Below are 23,759 nucleotides of genomic sequence, written 5' to 3' on the forward strand. Positions count from 1 at the left end.
AGGTATCCCTCTTCTGTCTCTTGAAAACAAAAATTTAATTTCTCTTGGTGTCTGACTTTATGCCAGTTTGAATTCAGAGGACCCCCAGAGTTTTCCTGTGTAACCAGAGACTCTGAGTCAGATTTCCCCCTTGGGAAGCATAGCAGGAAAGGTTTGGGGATGTTCCTTAGAAACAAGTCACTCTGTTTGACCTACCCAGTACTAGTGAGGTAGAAAGTGTTAGGAAGGTCTGGGTTCTAATCCCAGCTCTGCTCCTTTCTCTGTGAGCTGGAGCAAGGCATTTGATCTTTCAGAGTCACAGCTTCCTTATTGGTAAAAGGATTTGTGAAATGAGAATCATAATACCTACTTCATTAGGTGACTGTGAGAATTAGTTGAGGCTAAATATGTATAGCTTCTAGCCCAAGTCTGTCACACAGTAGCAGCTCAGTAACAACTGGTTTCCCTTCAGCCAGCCAAGAGTCAGATGTTAGCAAAACACATTTTGAAACGAAGGTCAGCTTCATATCATTTATCATAGAGTGAAAGAAGATCCTAAAAGAAAACCAAAGATCTCTTTATCTGAAACTCAGTCTGAAGAGTAGACCTTCTAGAATTGGAGTGGTTATTAAACTTGCAGGAGTCCCTTTGCGGGCACACTGTGCGTTGTATTCTGTGAGTGTTGCGTTTGTAAAGGAACTGAGTTGAGTTCAGGAATTGTGTTCAGGTACCAAAGTGAGCTCTAATATAAACTGTTAGTGCAGATTGTGCACATATTGAGTGTTCAATATATTTTGGCATGTAAGATGAGAGATGTTTAAGAAATTTTTGAAATAAGTTGACCATGTTATACAAAAAGAGCTAAAAAAGACATTAATCCCCCAGAGCAGTAATGGTGTCAGTGTAGTGAATCTTTGAGAAGGCTTTTCCTCCTATATACAAAGAAGCACTGGAGTATAATAATTTGTTATATGATTACGATCATATACGGATGTCATGTTACATATGGTGTAAGGGTTAAGTGCACAGATTCTGAAATGAGCCAGAACTGAATACAAATTCAGGCAGCAGTCAATATTGTCGAGATTGTAGGTTTGACCCCTGTGTTAGCTTTGCCTTTTTCTGTGGCCCCAAACTGTCTTCATCTGTCTTTGGTCATAGAGAAGCCAATATTTATGTGTGTGGAGGGAACAAGACAAATCCATCACCACTAATCAACCTAAGCACTCAGGTCAGTGGTGTCATCTGCATAATATGGGGGGGGGGGGTTCCCATAATGTGACAAGAAGAGAAGACTAGTAACTTTGACCAGATGGGAGAGCTCCACAGATGGCTCCCACTTGGAGTTAAACAGACTGACATGTTACAGGTAGGGTCCCAGCTCCATGTGTTAGATACATACTTGGCTGCTTTCTTTTAAATTTATATCTCTAATCTGAAACTGAGCTGTTTCAACTCCAGAGCATCAACAGAGAAGATACAGAGTACACTCTTACCCCCCAAATTTTTTTCCTTTCTCTGGTTATAAATACCTCTATGCTATTGTATTTGGCATGCCGTATGCAAATGGAGGTAGGAGTCCTAAAGCTCATTAGGAAAGGGACAGAGGCTTGGAGCACAGAGAGGACAGCGCCGAGCCGAAGTTGATAACAGTGGCCTTGTCCAGAATAGTGCATGGGAGCTTTCTTATCTCGCTTTGGCAGGAGGTGCTGTGGACTTCCTGTGCGAAATCAGGAGCTAACGCTGCTTTCCTCTTGTTGTTCGGCTTCCTCCCCCCTCAAGACGGTTCCCAGCACAGTGATTATCTTTGCATCTTCAAACATGGCACAATCTACTTCCTTAAGAGCTTGATGTATTCTTAAGGCTCAGGCAAATTCCCTTCCCCCTAAATCTCTTTTTAAGTGCTGATATATAGTTAGGCTCCTAAATGATATTCTATTTTTATGGTTCCAATTACAAAGAGGGAAAAATAGCCCCTAAATTAGAAAATAGTCACAGAATTTGTCCTTTTCATATGGAAGATCTGGTAGTAAGTCTGGCCTATAGTTTCCATACTAGGGCTTGTACTGTTATTAGCTGCCCTTTGAGTCATGGGTGGGGGATGGGGGAGTCGGGGGAGGTGGGAGTGTCAGAGGTTGACAGCCCCAAGTGAACTCAGACAGCAGACTGTATTTCCCTTGGGATATGTGTAGACTTGCCTTACTCTAACATGTTTCCTTGCATTTCCTGAAGACCAAGAGTATGAAATTAAGATCTTTGACTAAGTCCTCCCTTATCTTATAATTGCTTTGGGGAAAAAAGGAATAAAATTAGAAGTCTTTAGAGACTTCTCTTCCAGATACAAGAGAACTTCAGCTCTTTGATGTCATAATCCCAAGTGCACATGCATATGTCTAATATAGGTGTACACATGTGTATACATATATATTATATGTATTCACATACATGCTGAGTGCGTGAAAGACGGGAAGTCAAATAATAGTTCAAGGTGTAGATGTTATCGTCTAGCAAATGGAGAATACTGATAATGAAAAATAGAACAAAGTGACCTGTATATAATGATTTTAAAAGTTTATCGTTAAAACGTTTCCAATAAAGGAGAAAGTATATAATTTTTCTTTGGTTCAGTATACTCTATTAATCAATAAAGGTTAAAATGTTCACTTATTTTACTTAATGATTGTAAGGAATAGCTAGTAGAAATCACAGAAATTCCTAAAGGAATGATCAGCCCTTATTTATTCTTTTTTATTTCAAATCTTACAATCTAACTGTCAAAACAGACATTTAAAAATATTTGGGGAAATCTGATATATGGTCTAGGTACAAACATTACAATAGAATTATTGCTAATTCTGTTAGGTATGAAAGTAGCATTGTCATTATATTAGAAATGTGCATATTTTTTAGAGATACCCTGTGAAGTATGTAGGGCTAAAATGATGTGATGTCTGGGATTTGCTTTAAAATACTTCACAAAAGAAAAAAATAAATAAGGGATAGATAAAACAAATGTGGCAAAATCTTGATAATTGTGAAATCCGGGTGATGGGTATATGGAGCATATCACTATGCTCTGTCTTTATCAGTATGTTTGAAAATGATAAACCATTAAAACAAATGAAAACTCTACTAGAAACGGCACATTCAGTACTTCATGCCTGTCAGTATGTTTTCAAACGTTTGTGGAGTGCTGATTACGCACTAGGCCCTTGCTTAACTCTGGGAACAACGTGAATAAATAGACTTGGTCGCTGTCCCCATGTAGCTGTCGCCTCCTGGGGCATTGAAGCATTAAGTTGACACTTAGAAGGTGGTGAGTGCTCTGCAGGAGGACATTATAGGGCATGTAATGTAAGGAGGGGAGCCTAACCCAGCCGACTTGATAGTGTAGCATTCTGCAGTCTTTTCTTAGCTCAAGGACCAGGGAGGAATAATAGCAGAACTTTTTCTAATCATCACAATCCCTTCTATCTCACCTTTTTTGTCACTTACTTTATCCTCTCCCTTTCATCTCACATAACTCATTACTGCTCTTGGCTACTTAAGATCAACCACTCATTCCTTCTGGAAATTGGGCTTTAAAATTCCTCCTGGTTTGAAAACTTCCAGAATCTTCCCAAGATATGTACAAATTAGAGACCAGCTTTCTGCTCCCCCCAAATTCTAGTCCAAAAGGTAAGAATAAAAAATGATGAAATGTTTAAAATAAAAAAAGAGAGGAGAGATTTCATGGACTTTGAAGATAAACAACGGCAACACCCTTACTTTATAATTAAACACTTGAGGCTTGAGAAATTAAAGAGCTTGCCATGATACCCCAAACTTGAAAAGAAATAGACTGAATTTAATAATGCTCCATGATATTTGTTTCCATATGCACTTAATTAGCCCTGGAAAAAATTAACTGTACAACTGAATATTCTGATTAAAAGCCTGCCATTTATAGATGTAAAATGCTATTATTTCCTCGAGGTTTCCATTCATTAACATAACTTCGTTTTTTCTCCTTGTGTTTGCATGTTACTTCTACTAGGAACTAATTAAAATCTAGATATTAAATTTTCCAATTTATGCATTTTTTAAAAATTTAACATTTAGAACAGAAAGGATATATGGTAGCAAACTGGTATGGGGTTTTTTAAATATCAGGGAAATATGTTTGCTATTTTTAAGTTCTGAGGACGAATATTAGGGGAACAAAATCTAAGAAAAAGAACATTCACATAAAATTTGTGACTTTGTTATCTGAGGACTTTTCTAATGATTTTCATTTCATCAGTCACCATTGGCTGGACCACGCCATAAAGCAACATTGTCAAGACTTACTTTTTTTTTAAATAGGTATGACTTTTGTTCCAATAACGAAGAGCCTTTTATCCTGGATCCTGACAGCAACATAGGAAACAGAATTGAGAGCATCACTCAGCGCATGGCAATAATAGAAGGAAAGAATAAGGTATTGTTTGTAAAAATGAGCATTGGGATATTTATTCTAAAAATATATGCTCAGCTCCCAGTTCTAGGTTTATTGAAACTAGAAGTAATTTAAGTGCTCAAAAAAAAAAAAAAATTCACAGAGTAGAAAGACAATATCTGTGATATCTCTTCATGGAGAGATACACTGAGACTACTCACGCTGCTGTGTTTCTAACTAACCACCAGTTCCAAGATGATGAGTACTCGTTGCTAATGGAAGAGGTGAAGCTGTCCTCTTGAACATCAAACTGGTCCACATCCGTGGTTCCCAACCTGGCTGCATATTAGAATGCTCTGCCAATTATTATTACATCCAGATCTCTGAGGTAGACCCCAGGTGACTGTCCTATGTAATCAGGACTGAGAATCACTGGCATACATAAAGATGTATCCCAATAATCAAAAGCTAGTACAAGACTTAAGGCTAAAATTGAATGTTTCCATTTCACAAAATATCATGTTTTTCCTGTCTCTGCAAGAGCAACAGTCTATGAAGATTCCTTGACGTAATCAGAGTTTAGTGGGCTTTTTTTTCTTTTGCTCTTGCACCATTCATTTTCTGACCCCCCACTCAGCCTTGGCAATAGCTGACAACCTGCAAACCAGGCAAGTCTCAGTGGATCTTAGACCTAGTGGCTTTTTTCCTACTGAGTTAGTGAAGAACACACTTAAAAATCTGCTATTGTCAGACACAGGGATAATTATGCATTAAAAAAGAAAAAATACCAAATAACCCTTTGCTGAAATGTCTGTTCATACATGCATATCTTGATTTGGGGTAGAGACTGCAAATACAGATGCCACTGTCTGCCTGAGTGTGGTTATGCTTCTATTATCTATTCATTCAGCTATTTGCATTTGAAGATGACAGAGTAGAAGGCACTGTTCTCCATGTAGGATTTAACAATAACAACAAATAACAACTCTATTTTTCATTATGTAAAAATTTCTGACATGCGCTAATGTCAACATCATCCTCTGGCAAGCCAGAGTGGTTATCTCCATTTTAAAGATAAAAAAGGTGGGGTGGGGTGGGGGTGTAATAAGATGATTAACCTAAAGCCACTCAGCTTAAAAGTGTAAATGAGAAATTCAAACCAGTCTTCCTATTCCAAAACCCAGTGCTCTCACAGCCATCAAAGTCAACACAGAAATTAGTTGAAGTGGCGATGGCTTATACTCATATGATAACATCAATAGTCACTTGTCAAGGATTTAGGGATAGTTTTTATAACTACAGCAGTGGCTGTAAGTGGTTCACAATTCCTTCTCTTTAACACAAATAAGCAGTATGTATAGCTATTGATGACAGAGAGCAGTTCAGTGAAATACTTAGAAAAGAGGAAATTCTATAAATGTGAAGGTTAATTTGGGTGATACATTTTTTAAAAAAAGGAAATTGCCTCAGTTTATTAGAGATACACAGCAAGTTAGCTGTCACAAAGAACTAGAAAATTTTCAAAATGCCATTGGTTGTGTCAATTCATTTTGCCTCTTCCTGACCATATCAGGTGGATGTACTATTAACTTCTGGATATTAAAACAGGAATTTATGAGATTAATTTCAGTGGTAAATTCTAGATCTATTTTGGTATAATATTCATACAAATACACAGTATGGAATAAAATGGAAAATGAGAAAGCTAGGTAGGGTTTCGGATTAGCCTGAACCATGAAGTTGCAATCTGATGCCATATATTATACCTGTGAAAAACAGTGGGAGTGGAGTAGCAAAACCTGGCTGAGATAAAAGAACGTCCCTGATTTTCTCCATGCAGGCTTGAAATGAATTTATTGTCTTGTAACTGTGTAGTTATGCAGAAGATTTTAAATATAGACCACTGCACGCAGCTGGCACTTGTGCCACCCAACCTGCAGTCAGGAACCCCTGGGTCAAACCCTGCCACTTTCTAACTGTACAACCACATGCAAATCATTTCACCTCTCTCAACCTGAGTTCTCTCCTCCAAAAAAAAAAACAGAGCTAATGATATTTGCCCTACCTAACTTCCTGTTACAAAGATGAAATGAAATAACATCATGAGAAAGCCCTCTACAAATACTACTTTAATAAACTAATTGCCATATATGCCCTAATGTAATTTCCCAAACTCATTGTGATCATATACAATAAATACTATCTGTTAAACAGTTGTTTGCACTGAAAAAACGTTTAATACTCTTTCTAAACAAAGCTGAAATATATATAAGGCACCTATTCTATTAGCGGCTGTAACTGCAACACGTTAGACTTAAGCAAATTATTGATTTCATGTCCTGAATTTAGGAGAATTTACTACTTTTACTTTTAGCATCTACTAATATATCTTTTTTTGTGTGTGAAAATAATGTATCTTTTATATAATAATAAAGAGACATGGAAGTTTTGTTATTTCTGAATTATATACAGTACTCTTTCCTTTACAATTAAAACTGTTCTTACTTTCTGTGCATTTTTAAAAAGTAAATTAAAGTACCAACTTAGTCTGCGATGCTCCTTTTATCCACAGTCATACAGTTAGCATGCCCAGCAATACTATTTCCACAGCTCACTGGGACAGCGCTCACACTGGAGTACCTGTTGATTTCAGAGACTTTTTCTTCTTTCTTTGTCTTTTTTTTTTTTTTTTCTGTTTAACTCAAGGAAGGGTTATAGAGGACAATAAAATTCAGTTTCCTCATTGGCAAGTTTTGACCCAGATTTGTAAAAAGTGAGTCATCAATTGGAGTTTTTTTTGCTAACAGCAAATGTGGAGTTTTCGTATTGTCTAAATTGGGTTGCCAGACTAATTGGGTTTGTGGATATGGAGTAGGAAGTAGAAGGAACTCCGTGTTAGAAAAAACACACAGGAAATACATGTTACAGCATTAATTCTGTACGCCTGGACAATAGTGACAACTGCAATGTTTTAGCAACATTTCCATTGAAGTCATTTTGGCTGCACATTGAGAAGTGTGTGACAAATACATGACAGAAGGAATAATACTAATCACAGAATTACAGCTTGTGTTTCAGTTCCCACACACACCCAATTTTTTCTGATTCTCACATTCTATTTTCAATTGGCTCAAATGTGCCACCCTATGTAAATTTTAGACTCTCTTCTGGCCTTTACACATCTACTTTTATTTCTTCTCCCTGAAACACTAGAAAGGAAGCTGTATTAGAAACATCTCGAAATTAAAATCACTGTTCCACACACAGATTTTTTAAAAACTAGTGCTAGAAATCAGGCTGAATGACACATCACCCCTCCGTGAGGTTCAAAGAACATCGTGAGGTTCAAAGAACATCGTAGTAGTGGATTACTAATGCTTAGTGAAAGGGAAGGAAGGAAGGAACATGAAGAAACTCCAAACTTACAATACTTGACGGTAGTTTCATGAGCATTCCTGGGTCACACAGAAGAGCCCAGAGAATGAACCTGAAAGGTCTGTTTCTAATATCTTTATCCGTGAGGTCCTGGCAGGGCAAGTGAACACACCCCCAAACTCGAAGCACCTTCAAAATAAAAGGTGTAAAAATGAGGAGTACACTGGACTGGAAACCTTGCTAAAAGGATGCTTGTCCCAAATTATTCAGTCAACAACAGAAATTGAATTGTTTTAATGTTGTAGGTTGATGTGAAAGGATTGTTACTACTTATCTTCTGATCTGGATGTTTATATTCTGATTTTATTTTAGCATTTCTGCTTTCTTTCTCTTTCTTCCTCAGTCCTCTTTCACTTATTCTCAATTGTGCAAAATGAAAACTAATTACAGAACTAATATAAGCAGATATCCTTGAGAATTTATTTTGGTGTATCTTATAAAATAAATGATTACAATTTGAAACATATGTCACAACTCAAATTCATCACATGTTCTCTTTTAAAGTATTAAGTTGATATTTGGTGCTGCAACTGTTATGCTATTTTTGCTTTTGTTTTTCCTTGAAATATCAGTATTTGGTTATGAGCACTGGGGAACAGATTTGTCCCTAAGTTTAATTCAGAAAACTCATGCATTAAAATTCACTGTCCTATGAGAAGCTGCCTTCTAGTTCAACCAAACTACGCTGACCTACAACTCACTTTCTCTTTTCTCTGACCTTATAAAGTTTAAATTTTAACTGTCAAATATCTTTTATTTTTTATGAAAATATATTTTAATTTATAACTTAAAAATATATCCTCTGGAAGAAGAAAAATGCTTTAGAGTACTTTAGAGATCATTTTTAATAAAGTTGATCATAGGCTATAAGTTTAACCTGATTTTTAAATGTTCTTCTTTAATTATAACCTTTTCATTCATCAAACGTATTTTCAAACCATATAACATCATATCATTTGGAAAAAAACAGCTTGTAGCTTACGCAAAATGCTGTCAAAGATGGAAACTAGCATTTCTTTACATAGTAGCATTTAGCCATGTGATTCATCTCTGCTGATTAAAGGAGGTATTCTAAAGGAAATACCCAATCTAAAGAGTAGACAGAAATTTACCAATAGACCTGCGTTATTCAGTTTAAAGAGGTTTAAGGCAGAAGCAGTACAACGTAGAGATGAAGAGCACAGGCACCGGAATCATAAATTCTGCGCAGGCCTGTCCAGTGTATATATTTGGGTGAACCACTTAACTTCTACAAAACCTCAGTTGCCTCATCTGTAGAACAGGGTAACACACCCATCTCATAGGACTATAGGGAGGATTAAATGAGATAATGTGTAAACTGCCTTGCATACTGTCTGGTGCATAGTAAGAGCTACTTAAAGGTACCTAGAAACAAAGGAGTAACGTACACTTCCATCAAAGTCATTTTCTACTTCTATTTTAGCACAAACTTTGGAGAAGTGAGTTCTGGGGCAGGTCTGACTATAAGTATCTGTTTTGGAAGGCATTATTCAGGCAAAAGAAGGAAGACTCAAATGCATTTCTATTTCCATTGTTCATCATGTGACCCAGATTCATTTCACTTCTGGGTACTTCAATTTTTTTCTTTGATTATACAAAAATTCTGACCTATCCAACTATTTGTTGGAGACTTGTAAAATGGCTGCAGCCATTCCCAGATTACCTGCATCGGTTCTTAACATGGCAAATATGTACACTTAAACTGACTTTTTGCTGCCATGAAACCCAGTTCTTGTTCTCAGTTGCTTTGAGTTCAGTGAAATCAAAATCATTTTAATAGAAACCCAAACACAACTTATAGATGCAGGTAATTGCTGTCTGTAATTTTTAAAATTCTTAAGCCAACAGAAATGGGTTTTTCACTTATTTATTGAGCAAAAATAAATCTGAGAATCAAAGTAGGTTTCTATTTAGGCCCATTAAGGATAAACACATGAGAACTAACCTCATAAGAAGAACAGTGTTTGAGCTGACAGGCGAGCATGAGAAGGCTTCATCTGAGCTCCTTGTTTCTGAACCTGTTGCAAACTGCTTTGAAGCATCTGTGCCTGAGACTCCTGAGATAACGTAAGGGGGTCAGAATCTTATTTGATGATTTTTACTCTCCTTCCAGCTGCCACCAGCTAACAGTTTTTTCATCTTGACATCTACAAGCTTCTCTTCTAACTACTTCATTTTCTTCCATGACTCTTTAAGTGATAGGTAAAATAATTAAGAGGAGAAGGCTATTTGGAATTTTTTATTTCCCACTTCTTATAAAAATTAATAATCAAAACAAGGAAAGAGATACCTGAGCTCTCTTTCCACTAATTATTTGTCTTCTAATGAATGTTTCCTTGCAAAAGAGAGAATAATATATATTTGATCTTCAAAGTAGGAAAATTCTTCTCTATCACCTTAAAGGTTGGTACGATTAGGAATTATATCATATTCATTTCTTGTCTCCTGTACAACATCTGGGCAATGCCTTAATAATCACTCAATAAATGTTGGCAAAATTGAATTAAAAATGCCACATATTGCTGACACTTTCATTACCAATAATTTCAATAATACACAGAGAAAATATGGGTAGATGCAATTAAGCAGATCCTCCCAACAAATGGAAGAGAATGCACTATGTGATATTCACTATACCATAGTGCCAATTATGGAGAAATTGGAGCAATGAATTTGCTGGCTATAAAAATTAGGAGCATGTGTTTTAGTCTCCCTGATCTGTAAGTTAAAGACAAACGTACCTTAATTTATTAGGTGGGATAAAAGGACACAAGTAAAGTGCCTAGTATATTACTTAGCAACTCAGAAAACGTTAGGAGCCTTCCCACTGACCAAACCACTTATACAGTATGTTCACCACCTTGGAAAGTTCGCTGTCACATTTCAGCCTGTGCATTACTTTAGCTTGTAAGTCATTTGATCATTAATACTTCAGCTAGGACACTGCATTAGTCTGGAAGTGACAGTACAGCCTCTACAATTTCAAAGCCCATGACTAGTTATTTGTGTTCTACCAGAAAGACTGCAAAAATTTATAAGTAACTAGATCAACTTTTTTTTTTTTGTAATTTTAAGTATGAAAAACTAGCTTTTTCATTTTTTCACACAGATAAACATTACTTTTTAATGCAGGGTTGGGTTAAATTTAAGAATGCTCAACAATTTGATATCATTAATCTTTTTCTTTAAAAGAAAACAATGCAAGTCTTTAAGTTGTCTAAATTTTTGTTTCATTACTTTGTGTCATTAATTTTTAGACATCACAGTTCGAAAAGTGCTTTCATGTTCACATAAACTTGACTGTTTCTTTAGGGGCTAAGTTGTCAAATAGTAGCACTAAAATCTAGTGAAACAGTATTGTTGTATTAATTCATAACTTGTATCTTCCTTTTTTAGATGAGGAATTGACAAAACTGAGAAATTAAATAATTTACAAATACACACACACACCCCAATCTTAGTGAACTTTCTGGCCTCTTGTCTCCTTCAGAACTCTTCAGGGATGCATGCCACATTCTTTGAGCACATGAAAGAAATGGTTCAGCCAAACTTTCTTGTCTGTCCTTGCTCACCTAACATGCCAATTTATAGAACCAAACAGCAGAGAAGGCTCCTGTAACCAAATGGCATCCATGCTCCCAGGTCACCCAAACAAAAGGGAAGGCCTCGGCCTCACCTGTTCCTCTCATTGACGTGGAACTGACCACCTCTTAGGGTAGGACGTGCAGTCCCACAGCTCGGCTTCAGGTCTGTAATTGTTACGCCAGCAGCACGAGATAAATAAGCCTGAAACCCTCATATGAGTCGGATGTCATAGGCCCCGGTCTCCTGAGGACCTGCTTTCCTGTTATTTTTCCATTCTTGTTGGGGCTCGGCAAGGGGAGTAACCACCACCCATGCAACACTATCTTTGCTGAATGAATGGAATAGCTGAATCATTTCAACCCTCAGAAGTACCTTGGGGATGTTCATAGTTTTTTGTCCTATTCCTAGCTAAAATGTCCTTTTCTTTTACAGACGGCTAGCACCTTGGTTGTGGCCAACTCTATAATTTCTGGAATCTACAGTTGCATGGCTTCCAATAAAGTAGGGACTGTGGAAAGAAACATAAGCTTTTATATCACAGGTAAGCAACACATCCTATACCCATAAAGACAGCCTGGTGACCTCAGTCTCTCTTCAGTCTTGTTTGCTTTTAGTGCACTTATAGCTTGAGTGATTAAAAAAAAAAAAAAAAAATCCATAGAATTGTCAAACTTTGAATACCTTCGTCCTTGCTCTCAGGAATAGAATTCTACAACATCGTTGGATCTCCTCTATTATTTCCCCTAATTTTCTTTTAGAGTTATTTGTGCATGTCTACCTCCCAGACTGGATTATGAATTTTGGATGTTACATGTTCATTTTTCAAATTCCCTCAGTATTTAGCACAGGGTCTGGCACACAGTGGTTGTTCAACAACAATAGAGGAAACTAATTATAAAACATATGATGACATGGTTTTCTTGTTAACCAAGAAGCTAATTGTTTCACAATTTAAGTAATCTAGATTTTGGGGGGAATGAGGATTGCCTATAGAGATGTGAAACGGAGCTCTGTAAACAGTAATTAATGGGTTACTTTTTGATAGCATTTAAGAATTTTTAGCCTTAAATATGATGGTCTCTGCAAATCTTAAAAACTCCAAGGAACACAAATGGCACTCCCTATGTCCCTCCATGAGTACAGGAAGGAAGTAAGTAGCTCAAAGTATAAAAACAATTGCCTGGCTCCACACTCCCCCAATTTCTGAGGAAACCTGGGCAGTCTGCCAACACTTTGGAAACTTCGCACTGCATGGGGCAGGCTGCAAAAATTGCCTAGAGGCCTCCAGAAAGAAATAGGCAGGTCCAGTTCCGTGAGATGTATGGGTTGTCAGATCACAGGAGACTTCTGGCAAGTTAGCCAAGCCCCAGAGAAGCTGTGCCATGGGATATATCCTTGAGTAGATTCTCACAGAATGTTAGAGCTGGAAGGAACTGGAGAATTCAGTATTACAGTTCCCGCATTTTCCAGATGAGGAAATGGAATTTGGAGAAATGAAGAAGTATCTCTAGGCAGAGCAGCTCTAGACCAATTCAGTCCCTGTCTCTCATTTTAGAGAAGGGAAAGGGAAATCATCTTTGCATCTATTCCAAGTAAGAAAAGGCCTTTATTTGGAGAAGGATTCAGATAGAAATTTCACACAGATTGGTTCTCTAATAAACCTCAAATGATTTGGACTAACTAAATACAAAGGTTTGCACTGTTCTTTATATTTGGTTGGAAACAAGTTACTGTCCAAATCCGTAGTCACTGTACTTATATGTCTGATTTAGAATGCAAAAGATTGAGCAATTCCTGTTCTGTTCTGAACATTCAACAAGTTTGCAACAGTTTAATGACCACTAACTATGTTAAACAGTACAGTTCAACTCTGTTCTGAGCACTTGAAACACAGAGCCCTGTCCTTCAAGGAAGACAGTTCTAACACCCAGGAAACAAAGAAATGTTAAGTTATATATGAGAGAACTTCAAAAAGTTCATGGAAAGATTCATAGTATCTTTCAATTCTATTTTTCCACAAACTTTTCGAAGTACCCTCATATATCCTAGTATCAAAATGTATGTGCAGAAGTAATGTGACAGATTAATTTACTCTCTAAAGCCATCACTATCCAATAGAGATATAATATAAGCCACATATATTATATTTGAAATTTTTAAGTTTCTAGTAGTAATCACATTTTTAAAAAGTTTAAAAAAGTGAAATTATTTTTATTTAACCCAATATATACAAAATATTATAATTTCAACATGTAAACAACATTTAAAAAAATATTACACTGCTTCAGCTTTTAAATTGAAATCAATTTAAATAAAATCAATTGAATAAAATGTATTCTTCAGTCACACTAGCCACATTTCAAGTGCCCAAAGCCACACATGGAAGCCAGACTTGAAGAGGTCCTGGGGAAAAGGGGGTGTAGAATTTGAACAGCTAGAGAGGACAGGCTTGCCCTGACATTTTCAGAGCCAAGACAAGAGTACCAGTGGAGTCCCGCAAACCATAGTCTAACCACTGACATATTCTAAAGCAAGCAAACAGGTCCTTAAACATGTTTCTGTCTCATATGGACAAATATACCTTCATGATGGCCTGAAAGGTCAGGATAAATTTAGAATTTGGGGACTACTCAGAGTTCCAGAGCAGACTGTGGCAGCGGCTCGTAGACTCACCTATCTCCTCTTCCCACCCCTCACTCTTGTCCCACACTGTGAAGGGCCCTGCACCCATGTGTGTGGTCTCCCTGGCCACACACATCCAGAATCTGCCCATGCCCCTCCCAAATAGTATCCCCACAGCCACTTCTTGGATGGACCTAGAGGTGCGCACACTGATCAGCAGTCTGATCTTGGGAGGCCAGACCTAGGGAAGAGGAAAGAGGCCTGAGGCAAGCTGGGAGCAGACTTAGGATCATCTTTATAGGGAATTCTGGGATCCCAGGGACTCCAAGCACGATGTAGGAATGAAGTGACACAGATTCTGTGTGGGCATGCCCCCTCGGCCCCACAGACTCTTCACTTTGTGTGGAGGGGTACAGCCAGAACAAAGCCATTTCAAGGTCCAGGACAGGGACCCTCCTTACCTGGGTCTGAGGGCAATCCTGGAAGATGTGCTAAGAGTGGACGGAAACATCATGTTCACTTCCTTGTTGTTTACAGTCCCCAAGAAAGGTTAATGATGCTCAGCATTAATTACTGCACCAACATCTGGCCTATCCCACTGAGATTTTCCATTGCTGCATCGAATTTCTATGCATGGTATTGTTGCTGAAAGGGACCCAGATGGTAAAGTTGACCACCTGCTGGATTAAGGCAGAAATTCCCTCCCACCTCTCACCACATTATACAATTTGTAACCATGGAGTGGCTAAAACCTTTTCCCAATGAGAATTTAATTTGAACGTATCTACTTGAAGCTCACAATACTTTTCCTCTAGCAGAAGTTCAAGAGCTTTAATCTTAAAACTTAACCAAAGTTCAGCCAATCAAGCCCCCATTGCTTAAAATATGCTTTCTCTGAATTCTTTTCTACCAGTCCTGAAAAGTTCTAGTTTTGATTGGCGACAGTAGATTAATTTGCCTACATTCATTATTTATTTTTAACTAACAATTATCTTTTTCTTACTCAAATCTTTGTCATGAGATTTTTTTCTCACTAGAAATGAGACTACATACTCAGGAATGTTACACCTTGGACATATCTATTTTCTGAAAGAATGAATGTATATTTGTTCAGTGTTTATACTTGACTCAGTGATGGATCATGCTTTTTAAAAGGGCCATCTAAAATTTTAATGCTCTAAAGATCTAGATTTGGGTCTTCATTTCAATTATGTTGCCCCTTAAAATACAATGATAACTTAGAATTGCCTTCTAAATTGATGAAATCCAGTAAAGGGCAGTGGCCGTTAGAATCCTTGACTGCTTTGACTCCAGATGCTTTGACTCCAAACTTTGGCACTCATTTGTACATAGCATCTACTTGAAATAAGCAAAACTTTCTAGTAATCACTCACTTTTTAAGAGAATGTTATTTCCAGTCTTCAGTGGAAGTAAAGCCTTCTTTATTTCCACCTGACAAATGAGATCCCTTTCATCCTTTTAAGTTTCTATGCTTGTCTCTTTCATGTATTCATTCCACATGTCTGATCCAATTGAGTAAAAATGTCAACCCCAAATATTCACCTATAAAAATAGATTACTCTTTCACCTAACCCCTGAGCAAGGGTTGATTCTTCTCCATGACACCTCATAAGATGCCATGGACATGAAATATGTTAGATGGATGAGTCATATTTGGTGATGATGATGATTGTGCTGAATCTGCAACAGATACTCAAGTGTGAGAAGATTTTTTGTTTTCACTTTGAGGGTTAGAAGGCTATTCTTTCTTGGGTCTGTTTTTGTACTCTAAAGAAAAATCAACATGAATTAAGGGGAAAATCCCTCTGGATTCATTAAATAGTTGAGGACATCTTATTTATCATCTTCCATGATCAAAAGAGAATACCAAAAGGATTATAATGAGAAATAGATAATCATTTTTAAGAGGCAATCTGATAACATGAACCAAATTAGCTTCAGTAACCATGTCTCTATATAAGAAACAGGCCTCCAACGGATTTGGTTCTTTTCTTATGTGTACGTTTTTGCTGTTTTGCTGGCACTCAGCATGACTATGGGTGTGTTAGCAATTACTGAGGGTGAAACAGGAACAGCACTGCCTTATCTCCCTGGTTTCCCAATGTCACTAAATGCATTTTATTTTGAGATTCCTGGTGGTGCTTGGCAAAGATAAACAAAATCTTCCATCAGGAAACCTGTGAGCTATTTCCACAGGAAGTTTCAAATCACTAAAGTAAATAGAAACTCTCTACATGATCTCAATGGTGTTACTTCGGCTCATTTGGGTTCCAACTACCAGGATGAGACCTCATAAATGGAAAGTCTGTGGTCTTTTAAGAAATGATTTGATTGCAACTAGCGCACAATACCTCTGCTCTAGTGTCTGTGTAAAAGCTGATGGCTGATGTTTTGCTCCTTATGCTTGGAAAATGTCCCAAATATAAAAAAGATGCTGAATTAGAGTGGCTATTTCGGACACTTTATTGTTATGTTAAAAATGACTGTCAGCTGCTTCTGAATCTTCTGGCACATTCTTAGATTTTCATTTTAAAAGCAGGAAAACTTCCACTGGTCTCCTCTTTCCTCAATCACTGACAGCGTCATAAGCCCCCATTTCCCCCCCCCCCCCAATCCCAGGTTTCAAATGAATACTTTGGCATTTCTTCAGACGTGACACTTTATAATAAAGCCAAAGCCCAGAAAAATCAGAAAAACAAGCAAAGTGAGTTTTAGGAAAGAGTTATTATTAACTAATTTTGGACTATTGTCCCCTTAAGGTTTAAAGGTTTCTTTATAGCTTTGTGTGCAAAGGATAATAATAATAATAGCATAACATAGTGCTTTTCATCTTCAAAGCACTTTGTAAAATGTTGGCCCAAATTCTTTACTCAAATATAGATACACTATGAGTAACAAGCAATGGGAGGGTTTTGAGAGCATGTCAGTTCAGGGCCAATAACCAATGATTTTTAAAAATCTTTTGGTGAAATGGTCCAAAATGACACTCTCAGTCCAAACATTAAATGATGGTCCAGGGTAGGAAAGCTAAAGAGGTGAGCTCATGGGGTGTTGCTAGAGGCACTTAGGAGATAGAGGTAAAGGTTAGCTGGGAATCAACACTGGAGAAAATGAAAATTGATCTTTAAAATTATTCCCTTCCCCCCATTGCCCCCACTTCAGAACTTGGCAACTCTTCCAGATTAGTTGTCTGCATTTTCAGAAGAAATCTTTGCTCCTTTATGTTTGAGAACACCATCATCAGAAAAGGGGTCCTGAGCAAGTAACCTGCTCTTCTCTGGCCCACTGTGCCAGCAGAGATCAGGAAAAGTAATTTGGAACAGTAGGAGGAGGAGGGTACCAATTAACAGTTGCTTTTCACTGGAAAAGTTGGGGACTAAAGTGGTGTTGATTGGCACGAACCTAGGACTTCCTATTCTCACTTGTTCCCAAAGATAATTTGGATAAGTTTGACCATAAACGTATCTTTGGTTTTTAGTACAAATTGCTTTTATGTTACTTCACTATATTGTCCACTTCAAATGTCCACTTACCAGTAGGAGTACTATACATGATAAAGAAATGGGAAACAAGGTTATCATCCCAACTTTGAAGAGCAACCGTGGGCAAATAAGGAAAAAGAACCATTCTAATAACTGTCCTGTTTTGCATTTTCTATCTTACTTGCGATGAAATAAACTTAACTGGTTTTTACCTGCTATGTTTCATAGGTTTCCCTAAAATAATGCTGATGCTCATTATGAGACCCTGGTTTTTCTGTGAATTTAAGTTCTTTATTCTTATTTTACAGATGTGCCAAATGGGTTTCATGTCAACTTGGAAAAAATGCCTACGGAAGGAGAGGACCTGAAACTGTCTTGCACAGTTAACAAGTTCTTATACAGGGACATTACTTGGATTTTGCTGCGGACAGTTAATAACAGAACAATGCACCACAGTATTAGCAAGCAAAAAATGGCCGTCACTAAAGAGTACTCCATTACTCTTAATCTTATCATCAAGAACGTTTCCCTGGAAGATTCAGGCACCTATGCCTGCAGAGCCAGGAACATATACACAGGGGAAGAAGTCCTTCAAAAGAAAGAAGTTACAATTAGAGGTGAGCACTGCAACAAAAAGGCTGTTTTCTCTCGGATCTCCAAATTTAAAAGCACAAGGAATGATTGTACCACAAAAAGTAATGTAAAACATTAAAGGACTCATTAAAAAGTAACAGTTGTCTCATATCATCTTGATTTATTGTCACTGTTGCTAACTTTCAGGCTCAGAGGAGATGCTCCTCCCAAAATGAGTTCGGAGATGATAGCAGTATTAATGAGACCCCCAGGTCCCAGCTCTGGGCTCCCCATTCAGGCCAAGGGGTCTGCTCTCTGGGGTGGACTTGGTGCACGTTTGGATTTGGAGGATCCCTGCACTGCATTCTCTGTGTTTTTGCTCTTGCTGTTTTCTCCTGCCTGATAAACAACAACTTGGGACTGACCTTTTCCTTCCACTTTGATGCCAACCTCTTTTAATTTTTAAGTTTTGAAGCTGCACAAACTGAATAATTTAAACAAATGCTGGTTTCTGCCAAAGATGGACACGAATAAGTTCAGAATGAGTATAGCTGAATTTGAGACTGTCGGACTTCTGCCTGGTTTTATTTTGTACTATTTCATCTGTTCATGATTTGTAAATAGCACCTGGATAGCAAGTTGTAATGCTTATTTATTTGAAAATGCTTTTTTTTTTTTTTTTTACATTAAGCGCATTGATCTTAAACTGGAGTTTCTAAAATGGGCCCCAGGGGTGCAAGACGTTGGTGTAATTCAGAGACAGTCAAGTTTTATCACAGTGTAAATTATGAAAGTCCACCCAAATTAACCCCACCTCCCTCCTCCTCTCACGCAATTCCAGGTCATTGTGCAATTAGTACTTAACTGGTTTTTAGCTGCTGTGTTTGATAGGTTTCCCTAAAGTAAAAAGATAGATTCTCATCCTTTTAAATTTTGATGCTCATTATGAGACCCTGATTTTTCTATGAATTTAAGTTCTTCATTCTTATTTTATAGATGTGCTAAATGGGTTTCATAGTAAACTAGTCTAGCAAAGGGTTTCCTCCTCACAGCCTCTGACTGAACTATACACTATTTATAGCACCTGAAAAAAGTGGATCATGCCTTGTCCCCTGCTTATTCTTTTAATGAACTTTATCATGTTTACATCATGGCATTCAAAGGTGTATCACAATCAATTTATGAAGGGAATAAAGGCTATTGTGACTGGAGGTATAATACATTCTTCTAAAATTTTAAAAAGTCCACTTTCACCTTATGCAAATGTTAATAGAATTTTTCATGGGGATTAAAAAAATGAAAAAATTATGGAAGCAAAATTTGAAGTCATTTAAAAATACACGCCATTTTTAAATCAAGAGAGATTGTGATCTCTTGTTTTAAGTTTCCATTTGAGTGGAAAGTGACTTTTTCACTAATTTAATATGCATTGTTCTGTTGTTTTCATTTATGATTGATCATTATATGTGACTTGCATGAACTATAGGGGGGGAAAAAACTATAATGACCAAAATAGCCATGGCTGAGAAACACAGTGGCTGGGCTGTTCAATAGGAGGTGACAATATGACAACTTTTCAAGCTTGGGAACTCACCAGACTGTTTCCTCCTTTAGGTAACAGGCTCTGTCCCACGGCTAAACTTGTCTTTCACGTGGGAATTGCTTTTGTCAAGTGTGAAAGAGTAAACAATAGCATTTCCCCAGAATGCCAGTTTTATGGAGCCCCAAATGCTCTGAAAACAATTAGTAACCTGGAAGTTGTCAGCTCAAAGGAAAGAATAATCAATTGTATCTTGAAATTTTACCTATGGCTCTTTGGCCTGGCGTCTTTGTTCATTATAAGTCAGTGTGTTCCTTCAGGAAACAATGCCTTAGTACCACAGAACTTGGGGACCTCAATTTTTACTAAAGCTTAAAAAGCAAATGGAATGATTTAGGGATTGCTTATGAAAAAATGCTGAATTGGACATGCAGAATCTACCATTTCCTTCCCCTTATTACAATTTTTGTGTGGAGGTGAGGATGTTACTATTTACAGAAGGTGATTTTTAGTACTTCCAAAAGATGATTTTAAGAATTCCATAGAGTAATTAATTGTTCACTGTATAATTAATCCTTCCTGAGATTTTATTTAAAAAAGAAACTATTGGGTGGGTTTTGCTTTTTATTAGTTACTCTTTGGGATATTAAGTGAGGTGAGGATAACAGGGAAAAAGAAAGAAAAAAGAGCATAATATGGAGAACAATTGAGATGAAGTAGGGGGCTGTGAGGCTGGTTCCTTAGTCCCCATTTCAAATGAAGAATAGAAACTATGTATTTATGGGACCTGGCAGATCTCTGGGGCCATAACACTGAAAGTAAAAGAAGAACCTGGTGGGGAGCTATCCTTGGCTACTGATAACCAGCAGAAATATTACGTCAATTCTAATTTTCTCAGGTTGAAGGAATCAGCTACCTTTGTTAAATTCTGATAAGCAGCTAACTACTTCTATCAAATAACTTAGGTTTTAAAATATGGATTCAATGTACCCTTTCTTATTTGAAATGTCAAAATGGATTATTATAATGTATAAAGTAGGAATTGACAAAATATGATTCCTGGGTTGATTGGTCATTTAGAAACTAGCCAAAAATGAGACTTTTAACATAGGAAGAACATTTTTCAGAAATGGGTACAAAGAAAAAACTCACAATACTGTATGTTTCAGAATGTTTATGTGAACTTTGTACTTAACTGAGAGTCCCATGTTTATTCTGCAGCCTTTGTGCTGCTTCTATTGTCTGAAGTTTGTGTAGTACAAGTAGGGCATATGAGAGTTTTTCATGACATTTATGTTAAAATAAAATGTTCTCTTCTATATAAGCATTGTTTTCTAATACACCTGTCAGGGAAGTCCAAATCCTGTCTGTGTTGATGATGTTATAGTTCATAGCTGTGAAAGTAATTTGGGTATTGTGTGCCTATACTCAGACTTACTTTTTATAAGGCCTATGGGAAATGATAGGTTATTTTTACCATATTTAATGCATGGGAAATAGTAAATTACTAGAGAAAGCTATTAAAAGTACAGCTCAGTGAACTGGGTCTGAGTTTTAAATGAGATATGTAAAAGTTGGCTTGCCACTGTAAAAGATACTATATAGTAATATGATACCATTCTTTATTATCTTGTCATGTTTCACTGATACGTTTGGGGTCTTTACTGTGTAAAAAGGTCAAAATTGTAATAAGAAAGCATGTACAAGTTGTCATAAGTTGAAGGTTTTGTTATATGGGCCTGCATTTTCAACTAGGAAAAGCTGTTTGACAGATTACACAGAATGCAAACACAGAAATATTGTAATGGTTCTGTCTAGAAGGGCAACATAGGATAGGAAAGACACGATGAGAGAGGCCAAAGGATCATTGCTTCATTCATTCCACACTATGTTTGAAGAAGGTTTTGTAAATGACAGTACTTCTTTCAACACTCTTTTTTGCCTTCAGACTTCATCTTGTATGAAACGAGAAGACTAATGATAAGCTATGGAAATCAAGATTTATTGAGAAATCTGTTTCTCCTAACAGATAGTAACCCTGCCATATTATACTACTTCAACATGTTATAAAAGTTATATGATAATATATTCTTTAACCTGGGATTTCTAAATTGCTTTAACGAATGCTAATCCTGAGAGTTTCCCTGCAGGAATAAAAAGAGAAAGGTTTGGGGACTCGGCAGAATCCTGCAGGGACATGGAATAAAAGCCATTGCAATGTATCATCTTTTATAACATTGTAATCACTCCTAAGCTGCATTCACAGTTTTAATACACTAAGATGAGGAAATCAAAAATGGTCAGAGAAAGCTCATACTGTATATTTGAAACCAGTGACGCAGAATGTGTAAGTTATGGCAAAACTCTTTTGATTTCTGTTTCTGGATTTGCAACAAGAGGGGAAAGGGATGATTTGGGAGGGCAGGGACGACCTTAGGAGTTGTTTTTATTCTTTTACCTTGGAAGCATGAGCTACCAATCCAGTACCCACCTAACTAGAATGTATACACATCAGCAGGACTGACTGACTACTTCATTAAATAGAGACATTGGGGGCCTTGTGGGTACTGCTGTTTCTATGTGGGATTTTAATGTTGTAATGTATTGCATCTTAATGTATTAAATTCATTTTGTTGTACTATATTGGTTGGCATTTTATTAAAATAAAATGTATCATATTTGTATGTTTTAAGAGAAAATAATATAAAATATAATATTTGTACTATTATATAGTGCAAAAACTACAAATCTGTGCCTCTGCCTCTTGAATTAATTCTTTGGTCACTTGCATTTGGGAAGGGAATGGAGGAAGGAAATAATAAAGATTTCAAAGTTCAAGAAATTCTCCTGTTTGGTCTGCTGCCTTACAATTTAGCTTACTGACAGATGAATAACACAAACGTGCCCTCACAAACATATCAATAAAAATACATATGAAATTATATCAGCCCATCACTACAACACTATATAGTTATGCAAAAATTCATTACAAGCCTATATTCAAAATCATGTTTTTCATTTATAGCTCCTGAAATTTTATACAAAATTTTTGGGTTTTAGATTTCTCTCAAAAAAAAGGAAGAAAACCAGTTCACCAGGCAAAAACCTTTGCATTGAAATCTAAAAGTACAGAATCTAGTCCTTGATTTTACTGTGTTCTAACAGATTTCAATTTATTGTAGCATCTTATTAAAGAGAGAGCAGTAAGTTAACTCTTGAGGAGAAAGTTAGGAAACAAAACGCAAATGAAACCCTATAGCAGAGTTTTGCTTTTACTATATATATTTTAAATGTTGATATGCATGTACAATAAAAGAATAAAACTGACAAGTAACCACAACTCCCTTTTTTTCTTCACTAGATCAGGAAGCACCGTACCTCCTAAGAAACCTCAGTGATCACACAGTGGCTATCAGCAGCTCCACCACTTTAGATTGTCATGCTAACGGTGTCCCAGAGCCTCAGATAACTTGGTTTAAAAACAACCACAAAATACAACAAGAACCCGGTAAGAGATTTTTTCCTTGCTTTACTCCTCATCCTTCATCACCCCTTTTTTCCCCTAACATTCCTATCACCTGTTTCCAGTATATCTACAACCAGTTGCTGACAGAGCTGCAAAAATTGGTCTCTGGTTCATGTGTATATCATTTCAAATGAGGAATATTTGGGCCAGTTCCTATGCAGACCATATTCCTAACCATATAGAAAGATCCTTACAGAATCTATTCAGCTGGAATGCTTTTTTTTTTTTTTTTTTTTGTCCTTTTTGAGACCGGCCGCACCGCGCTCAGCCAGTGAGCGCTGTGAGCGTACCGGTCATCTCTATATAGGATCCGAACCCGGGGCGGGAGCGCAGCTGTGCTCCCAGTGCCTCACTCTCCCAAGTGCGCCATGGGCTCGGCCCAGCTGGAATGCTTTTAATAGTGCATTCAGAAAGAAATGAGAAGAGCCACTTAGAAAAAGGTTCAGTTCATCTTGACAGCTGGGAAAGTGAGTTTCTTGGCTTGAACAAGAGCTTTGAACACTTAACATGTATGAAGTTCAGAGAAGTATATTTATAATCTTTTCAATTCACCTACAG

The 23,759-nt window shown here is 37.0% G+C and overlaps 1 protein-coding gene across 1 annotated transcript in view; it reads left to right on the forward strand.

Annotated features, from left to right (window-relative positions):
* Positions 1–23,759, forward strand: part of FLT1 (fms-related tyrosine kinase 1) — a 174,786-nt gene that overhangs the window by 76,527 nt on the left and 74,500 nt on the right. The window contains exons 11-14 of the mRNA XM_008580419.1: positions 4,324–4,438; positions 11,870–11,978; positions 17,871–18,179; positions 23,037–23,183. Coding sequence (XP_008578641.1) covers positions 4,324–4,438; positions 11,870–11,978; positions 17,871–18,179; positions 23,037–23,183 — 680 coding nt within the window. The remainder of the gene's footprint in view (positions 1–4,323; positions 4,439–11,869; positions 11,979–17,870; positions 18,180–23,036; positions 23,184–23,759) is intronic.

The sequence above is a fragment of the Galeopterus variegatus genome, unplaced genomic scaffold (genome assembly GCF_000696425.1).
Source record: "Galeopterus variegatus unplaced genomic scaffold, G_variegatus-3.0.2 Scaffold2085, whole genome shotgun sequence".
Classification (NCBI taxonomy): Eukaryota; Metazoa; Chordata; class Mammalia; order Dermoptera; family Cynocephalidae; genus Galeopterus; species Galeopterus variegatus.